The sequence below is a fragment of the Delphinus delphis genome, chromosome 9, assembly GCF_949987515.2.
Source record: "Delphinus delphis chromosome 9, mDelDel1.2, whole genome shotgun sequence".
Taxonomy (NCBI): Eukaryota; Metazoa; Chordata; class Mammalia; order Artiodactyla; family Delphinidae; genus Delphinus; species Delphinus delphis.
This window is the reverse complement of record NC_082691.1, coordinates 93,181,927-93,191,235: the sequence shown is the minus strand read 5'-3', so window position 1 is coordinate 93,191,235 and position 9,309 is coordinate 93,181,927. Positions and strand designations below refer to the sequence as shown.

Here is a 9,309-nt window from a genome sequence, read left to right as displayed (position 1 = left end):
CACACCGGACCGCGCCGAGCCTCCCTGGCCTCGCCGAGCCTCCCTGGCCTCGCCCGCTCCTGCCCTAGGCTCGGCCTTCCCCGCCTCGCATCCGTGCCATCGGCGCTCGATTGCGCGCGGAATCCGCTCTCCGGGCTCGCTCGCTCGCTCGCTCGCGCTCGGCCGCCGCTCCCGCCCCCGTCCCCCGCCCCTCCCCCGGCTCCTCCCGCCCCTCCTCCGCCTCCCGTGCAACTTTTGCCGAAGCCCCCACACACAGCCATGCTGAGCTGAGCCCCGGCCGGGGACTGGCCGCGCGCTGCCCGCCCCGGCTCCCGCCCCACCGCGGACCCGCTCGGGGGCCGCGGCCGCTCGGCCCTCGGCCTCGGCCGCTGCGCCCGTCCGCCCGGCTGCCCCGGAGCCCCGCGCAGGGCCCGGGCCGCGGCGGCGGCGGCGGCGGCGGCGGCGCCCGGCCCCCTCCCCCGGCGCCGGCCAAGTGAGGCGGTGATGCGGGCGCTGGCGGCCCCGGCTGCGCGGAGAGCGGAGACACAGGCTCAAGATGGCAGATTCCGACTGAGGCTGGGGGGGCCGAGCTCGCGCGCCGCGTTCCCTTCTCCGTTGCCATGAATCGCGGACACCCCGGCCCCGATGGCCCCCGTGTACGAAGGTAAGCGGCGCCGGCCCGCCGACCCCGCTCGCCCCGCGCCGCCTAGCCGCCGCGGCCCCCGCAGCTTTGTTCTGCCCGCCGCCCCTCGCCGGGCAGCCCCCGGGCCCGCAGCCCCCGGGCGCCCGGCCTCCGCGCCCCACCCCCGGGGCTCGAACCGGCTGCCCGCCCCCTCCACGCCGCCCCCACCCTCGCCCAGCGAACGGCCGGGATCCGGAATCGAACAGATCTTATTTCCAGGGTGGAGAAAGAGGCGGTGGGGGGGGGGGGCGGGTGTTGGTGGGTGCGAGGGTGGGCTCCTGGCCGAAGAAAAGAAATTAGGAGGGGGCGCCGGGGAAAAGACAGACCCATGACGGTGCTCTTTATTTATTTGGAATAAATAAAGGTGATACGGTGTAGCTTTCCTCCTCCCCCCTCCCCCAAAGAAAATTACCTTTAAGAGGATGTGCTTTCCACTCTCTGTCCTCGCAGCTCCCTTCCCATTTCCCTCCACTCCCACCCCACGCTCCTTTATTCTTCGCGAGCCTCTGATTTTGGGGGGCTGTCGGGTCGGAATGTACGGGGCTAGGTGATGAGAGGGGGTCGGGAGGAAAAGTCCATTTCAGACCCAGGCAGAACAATGCAGTAGGCTAAAATCTCCCCGCATTAGCGTGTGTAAGGGGAAAATGTAGTTTAGGTTTTCAAGTCGGGGAGGCAGCCAAGACGTCTGTTCGTCTCGATCGGTCTGGGTAAACCTGCGTCGTGCACCTTCACCTGGCGTCGGGTCCTTTTTCTGATCTGTCTTTAGGAAGAAAGAAAGGAACGGAAGGGCACGAGCGCTACGTTTTCCCCTGCACTCCCTCTCTCTTTCGTTTCTCTTCAGTCAGTTCTGTCAGCTTCCAGGCAGAAATCAAACTGAAATCAACTAAGTTTTTACACTTCGGTGTGTTTTTTGTGTGCTTGTAGTAGGAGGAATTTTGAACCAAAGGGTGCCTGATTTTTTTCAGTCATTTTCATCGTGAAAATGTTTTCTCGTGCAATCACTGAAGTAGCAGCCTTTACATACTTTTAGCGTCAGTCCATCCGGCTTTCTTTCGGTTTTGTTCAGATATTCTGTGGATGAAATAGCAAATGAGAGGGGCAGGGGTTTGTGGGGGAACAGAGAGGAGGGGCGAGGAGATTTTAATCCTCTGTAAATCCGGAGAGCTGTCCTGGCGAGTGAGACAGGGAACGCATTAATAGTTTTATCTCTGTTATAAAGGCAGATTAAAAAAAAACTTATCTGAAAAGAAAATCTGTTATTAGTTCCAGGGCTCCAAATGAATTAGGTTTCTGGGTGGAATAAAGTTACCAGTCAGGTCCTGGATAACGAGGCTGTAAATAACCTATGGACTGTAAATATTTTTTTTTCAGACTCTCTTAGAAACAAAGGGGCCTGTTTAGAAGGCAACAGAGAGATGTTATTCCAGGGGCTTTCCTCTTTGATTCTGAAGAACACAAGGTCCATTTAACCATTCAGCAAAACAAAACGAAATTTCTGATCACTCCACCACGCAGAAAAGAGCGAGCCGGTGGCTCTGTGAACCCGCTAGGAGGACCCAGTCGGGCGTTCATTGTTTGTCTGTGTCTCTGGGAGGGGGCTACAGTCAATGCTTCCACTGTCTGTGGAGTGTTAAAATGAAACAATTTTCTCTTTATTAAGTACCTCTTTTGAGACTCCCTCTGCTGGACACTCCGGGTGAGCACTGGAGAAGGAACTTGGCATTGAATTGAGAACTATAGTAAAGGGCTGCTTTCCCTTTTCACAAGGGGCTGGGTGTGTGGGTTGGGATGTATTTAGTCAACTTTGTGGAAAGCCATCCTGGGAACTGTGCTGTTCTCCTCCCTTGCATTCTAAATCCATATGGAATGTAGGCCATACCCCTGAGGCCAAGACTTGGCACTCCTGTTTTTCCAACAGTGCTCTTCTAGTGCATGACACCAGATAAAGACCTCTGGGTGTGTAAGATGTTGTGGTGTAAGAATCATCACCGATCTCAAAGGTCTCAGGACCTCACTTTTTAAATTTGCAAGCCTGCTGTCTGTGTCCCAGGTGACCTGCCTGGTCCCCCCTGTCCACCCTGGGTTTCCCTCAGTCTTGTCTGTGTGCTGTCTTAATTATTCCTGTGCTTTGTGCCCTTTGATTCTGAGACAGTTTCTGCATACCTTTGTCATTCTTCTAGTCTTCTCACCCCTCTGCAAGCAGTCCCAGCTTCACTCTGCACAAGCTTAGGTCTGGGTCTTTTTCGAAAGAGACTGTTGGTCATGCTCTAAAACAGACAGGTGCCCTCTATAATCAGGCATTGTATTGCGGAACCCACATTTCCGTCCTGCTATGAGTGCCTCTAAGACTCCAGTGACCTCCTTTTTCCCTCCTTGGTGACGTCTGCTTGATTTAGCGAACCTGATTTTTACCGTATCCCCATCAGAGCACATGGACACCTTGTGTGTATCCTGAAGGAGCAGGGCTTTTCCTGTGGAATTCTCCAAGAAGAGTGATTTCTAATAGTTTTTAAGCTACTGAAAGATTGAACATGGGGTTCTCAGGAGAAGGATAATGACAGGTGAGGCATTTCAGCTGGAATTCAGGGGTGTACTCATTTGTTTAAATGGGGTGCAGTTGCCCCAAGCTGGAATTTGGTGTGAAGACCTGAGTGCATTAGTGGAGCATTCTGAGCTGCCAGGTTTTTAGAGAGAAATGCTCTGTTGGAAACAGGGTATGTTTGATAATACAAATTAATGGGTAGGAAAGTATAATCCGTCTTCTGTGACTTGCTTTTAAGGATAGGTTTATAAATAGCACATTAGTTTTCAGTGGCTTGTTACTGATCAAGTTAAACTTCTTTAAAAAGGTTTATTTTCTTTAGAAGGTTAAACATTCGCCTTGCTATTATGTTTACTCCATCAACTTGCTTAGCAAGGCTTTTTCCAATATGTAGTGCAAAGGCCAACCACAAAGGTCTATAGTGCCATAGGTTCTGAATTAGAGGACCCTAAATCCCACGTTAATTGTGTTCCACTGTCCCTGGGCTGTGCCATGTCCACTAGTGTTGGCTTATCAGTCAGAGTTCCCAAAACTGTAGCGCTGAAGTCTATCATCAGATGGGCCTGAAGACACCTACCAAGAAGTGGATTCTGAATCATCTTCCATTAAAAGAATTTGATGACACCTGTTCAAAAATATCTTTTCCTGTGTTTATGTTTTATATTTTTAAAATGAGGAAGTATAAATATTGTTTTCATTCTTACCACATTTGAGGAGTGAATCAAGGCTCATTAATTTTATCCCTGATCCTGGACTGTGTGGTACGATACTTGAATCAGAGAAACCTGGGGGTTTGAATCTAGCTATATGGCTTTGGGGCGTGTTACCTAACTTCTCTGAGCTTTGTTTTTTAAAGCCTGTTCGATTGTGCCAGGGCTCCATTAGAAGCGAGTACAGGTAAAGCGCTTGGCTGTAGTAGGCATTTTCTCAGTGCGTGTTAAATCCCTCTAGCTTTTGAGCTGCTTACAGGCATGATGACTCCAGGGAAAGAATAACCCACAAATAGTTTAGAAAACCAATAGTAGCAACATTCCAATTATTGATCTCCTGCTATTCCTTTTCCAGTTTGGGCACCAGCAACAATAAACCCCCTATGGCCACAGAAGAAAGAGCCTTTTTGGACCCCCTCTGTGACTTTTCTAGATTCTTTATTCCCGCTGAGCTTCTGCTGGTTTCAGGTAGAGGATTTCTCTTCTCTAGTGGCACATTCTATGCCACTTTAAAAATGAGGCAACAAGCCGTTAGAACAGAGTTTCAGGGGCTGCAGCTGTGCCTCTGGGAAAGTATCCCAAAGTATGAAAGATAATCTTTGCCCTTAATCAGGATCCATTCGTAACCCAGGCAGCAGCCCAGGAGAGGGAGCGCCCAGAGGTGGCTTCCCTACCAAGGGCTCCTCAGAGGGGAGGCACCCGCCTCACCATGAGCCAGGCTCTGGATCAGTGCACCAAACATAATTTTCCTATAGAAGAAAATTTGGTGCTTTATGCAAGTTGCAGATGCTCATATTCTTCGTATTTTATTTTTATTTATTTATTATTATTATTTTATTTTATTTATTTATTGGCTGCGTTGGGTCTTCGTTGCTGCGCGCGGGCTTTCTCTAGTTGCGGTGAGTGGGGGCTACTCTTTGTTGCTGCGCGCGGGCTTCTCATTGCAGAGGCTTCTCTTGTTGCGGAGCGCGGGCTCTAGGTGCGCCGGCTTCAGTAGCTGTGGCACGCAGGCTCTAGAACTCAGGCTCAGTAGTTGTGGCGCACAGGTTCAGTAGTTGTGGCCCGCGGGTTCAGTAGTTGTGGCTCGTAGGCTCTAGAGCGCAGGCTCAGTAGTTGTGGCACACAGGCTTAGTTGCTCTGCGGCATGTGGGATCTTCCCGGACCAGGGCTCGAACCCGTGGCCCCTGCATTGGCAGGCAGATTCTTAACCACTGCGCCACCAGGGAGGTCCCTGTGTTTTATTTTTTATGTTTCTTTATTTCTCTCTTCCTTCCTCCCGTAGAGACCAATCTTAAAGGAACCGCCTTTGAGGTGTATATGGAACAAAGTAGTGACGATCAGGAGGGTATGATACATGAACATTTTTTATTGTTCTCTGAACATGTCATTTGCCGATGCTTTCTGGTGGTCTTACGATGACAATCCAAGCTCTCCGGGTTGCTATCAAAGGCGAGGTTCAGAATAATGCCAGCAGATGTCATATAACCTCTGATGGAGTGTGAACTTGAAAGGCCCAAACTCATAATAGTTCCATTTTGTATGGCAGTACCCTGTTGGGGGTGGGGGAGGGATTGGAGGTAGAGAAAGAAAATGGAAAACCTGGAATATAGAAAGGTCTTTTTTTTCCTCTAAAAGAAACCAAGGTGCCTGAAGTTAATGGCAGTAATTGCGACTTAGACCCCACTTAATTTGTGGCATACGCTCTACCCACATTGACTCGCTTGTCCTCCTAACAGCCACAAAATAGGCACCGTCACACCCACTTTACAGGCAGGGCATGTCTTTAAAACATCCATTTCACAAACGTTTATGCAGGGTCCCTGTCCTCGAGTTCAGGGTGCATGGGAAGTGAAAGTCAAAACTAAACATGAGCTCACCGGACCGTGGTCTGACTCAAGATGGAATGCCTTTAATGTGTGTGTGTGCGTGCACGCACCCTCGCATCGGTTCTTAATTCTTACGTGCTCATGTTTCTTGAGTTATAAAGGGAAGACCCCACTTCTCTATTTTCTCTTGAAATATTTTCTTTATTTGGAATCAAAAAAGTATTTCTGAATGTAGAAAATAGCTATTACAAATTTCCTTAGAAATATCCCTGGAAATTACCATCTCTCATTTGCAGAAGAGTCCATCTTCCTCTTTCATTACTTACATCTTATATCTTTGTAAACACATTACACTTCTGATTTGCACATGCTGCTCAGAGACTTTCTGGTTTTGGCATTTGGCGTTACCGGCTCCGTTGCCAGTGGACCCATTCATCTTACGTGGCTGTCGGAGAATTAATTCCTGGCTTTGCTGCCTGGCTGAGATCTTTAATTCTAGGTAGTTTTGTGGTACTTATTGGTGGGGATATAGATCGGGTGGTCACTCAGCAGATCCCTCAGGGAAGGAAGTTGTAGAAAAAGAAAACCTAGCTCCACCTGTTGGGAGCGTGGAGCCCAGAGCAGGAAAGGACCTTGGGAGAATTTAGTCTGAGAAACAGAATGCAGCTGACATAAGTCATTAAAAAAAAAAGTTGAACTACTCTCAAAAGAAGAGGAGAGAGTGCACAGAAGAATCTTGACGATTTGGTGTAATATTCGGTGTAATTCGTCCAGGTTTAGAAAGGACAGTTAGTCAAATTCTTTAGAGGTTCTGAGTCAGCGAAAGCCATACCTGTTTTTCCAGGTTCTCTACGAGTAAGTGAGGTGTTCATGAGAGTGGCTACAAGTCAGACTTGCAGCCCGTATTCCTCCATCTTTGGTCTAGAGCCAATGGAAAAGGCAAAAGATACGATGGGCAAAGCCATTCAACTTGTGATTTTCTGATGGGTAACTTTGCCATTAAAAAGTAAGCTAGTGAAATAGTTGCCAATAAAAAAAAAAGCAGCAGACCTTTTTTTTAACATCTTTATTGGGGTATAATTGCTTTACAATGAATGGTGTGTTAGTTTCTGCTTTGTAACAAAGTGAATCAGTTACACATATACATATGTCCCCATATCTCTTCCCTCTTTCGTCTCCCTCCCTCCCATCCTCCCTATCCTACCCTCTAGGTGGTCACAAAGCACCGAGCTCATCTCCCTGTGCTATGCTGCTGCTTCCCACTAGCTGTCTATTTTACATTTGGTAGTGTATATATGTCCATGCCACTGTCTCACTTTGTCCCAGCTTACCCTTCCCCCTCCCCGTATCCTCAAGTCCATTCTCTAGTTGGTCTGTGTCTTTATTCCCATCTTGCCCCCAGGTTCTTCATGACCATTTTTTTTTTAGATTCCATATATATGTGTTAGCATACGGTATTTGTTTTTCTCTTTCTGACTTCACTCTGTATGACAGACTCTAGGTCCATCCAACTCACTACAAATAGTTCAACTTCGTTTCTTTTTATGGCTGAGTAATATTCCATTGTACATATGTGTCACATCTTCTTTATCCATTCATCTTTCAATGGACACTTAGGTTGCTTCCACGTCCTGGCTATTGTAAATAGAGCTGCAATGAACATTTTGGTACACGACTCTTTTTGAATTATGGTTTTCTCAGGGTATATGCCCAGTAGTGGGATTGCTGGATCATATGGTAGTTCTATTTTTAGTTTTTTAAGGAACCTCCATACTGTTCTCCATAGTGGCCGTATCAATTTACATTCCCACCAACAGTGCAAGAGGGTTCCCTTTTCTCCACACCCTCTCCAGCATTTGTTGTTTGTAGATTTTTTGATGATGGCCATTCTGACCGGTGTGAGGTGATACCTCATTGTAGTTTTGATTTGCATTTCTCTAATGATTAGTGATGTTGAGCATCCTTTCATGTGTCTGTTGGCAATCTGTATATCTTCTTTGGAGAAATGTCTATTTAGGTCTTCTGCCCATTTTTGGGTTGGGTTGTTTTTTTTGATATTGAGCTGCATGAGCTGCTTGTAAATTTTGGAGATTAATCCTTTGTCAGTTGCTTCATTTGCAAATATTTTCTCCCATTCTGAGGGTTGTCTTTTCGTCCTGTTTATGGTTTCCTTAGCAGCAAACCTGTAAAACTGCAAAATAGTTTTGTGGTTTTACAGCCACTTATTTCTAAACACGGCATTTAAGAGATTTGTAGTGTTTTTGAAAGTGGCCTGTTTTAGCAATTCTTGCCTAACTTATTTTGCTCTAGTAGGTTCTGATTAATTAAATGCCACCGTGTTTAAGTAGAATTAAGATTGATTGACTCTTGCATGTGCTAATGCTGTAGACTTTATAAAACCTTCATTGTCACAGAAAGAATGCAGTTTAATATATGAATGGACAAGAGCATTTCCCCCAGGTTGTACTGTCCATCCTCAGTGAAAGATCACTGTAGAACCTGCCATAACATTGGGTTATGACACTTTGGATTCACAGAGTTACAGATTGCATTCTGATGAAATAAGGTTTTTCTCCCCGTATATTTTTACCATTTTCCTCTAGATCAGTATTACCCTTTTGATTCAACCTATAGAATGGTTATTCACAATATAAAATCATTTTCCAAGGGCTCATCATAAGAAAAGTGATCCATCATGCCAGTTCTGTATAGAACTTCTAGTTTCACGACATTAAGGAAGCAAATTTTAATGATATGTGTGTCTGGAATCCTTTTAAAAGTCACATGGTAAGGCAGTTTGGAAAACTCTGGTTCATTGCTTGTTATGGAAGTTTGATCTTCTTTCCCCAATGAAGAATTTACAGAGCTCTGACAAAAAGCAGCGTGTAAGTTCTTAAAATTGTGCAGAAAGGCAGCAAGTTACACCCTCCTGAGTTCTGTGTCACTGCACCGACTCAACCAGAATCCAGGCTGATAGCAGGAGCTTCTGCAGGAAAGTGAATTTCAGGGGAACTTGTCATGGGGGCAGGGATCGGGGGCACACACCCCTGAGGCAGGTACATTTGAAGCTCCAGCACACTGTGATCACTGTTATTCATTAAGGATGACCTGCGCCATCAGGAAAAGATTAATCAATATTCATTATGTTCTGTTAACTGAGACTGGGAGTTTCTCTAATGTATTACAGAAATGTTTCCATAAGAAAATGGTTAAAATAAAGAAACTCTTTCATTTAATTATACCATGACTTACTCCCCAAAAAGGATTTAAGGCCTCTTAAAGGGTTAAGTTACTGGAAGAGGGAAAATTAATTTATATAGATCAATTCTGTGGATCGGCCTATTTCCAAAGATGTCGGATAAGTGAGGTTTTCCTATCCAGAGCGACAGCAGAAACAGTCAAAGCTCTTGTGCTGGTGTAACCAGGTGAACAAGCAGAGTGCATAATGGAATTCATTTGCAAGGTCATTTTTGCTTGGCTGGAGTGGTAAGCACAAAATAGACCAGCAGCCGAGAACGGTAAGCGTTTGGGATCAGTTGTTGAAAGGCTTAAAACGGGTTCTAATTCGAG

At 46.8% G+C, this 9,309-nt stretch overlaps 1 protein-coding gene across 7 annotated transcripts in view; it reads left to right on the top strand.

The window, feature by feature from the left end:
* Nucleotides 1–251: 251 nt before the first annotated feature.
* The window catches only part of HIPK2 (homeodomain interacting protein kinase 2), a 187,320-nt gene continuing 178,262 nt past the window's right edge, over nt 252–9,309 (top strand). For all 7 annotated transcript variants that reach the window (XM_060020991.1, XM_060020990.1, XM_060020989.1 and 4 more), the window contains exon 1: nt 252–643. In XM_060020991.1, the coding sequence (XP_059876974.1) occupies nt 625–643 (19 nt within the window). In that variant the 5' untranslated portion in view covers nt 252–624. The remainder of the gene's footprint in view (nt 644–9,309) is intronic.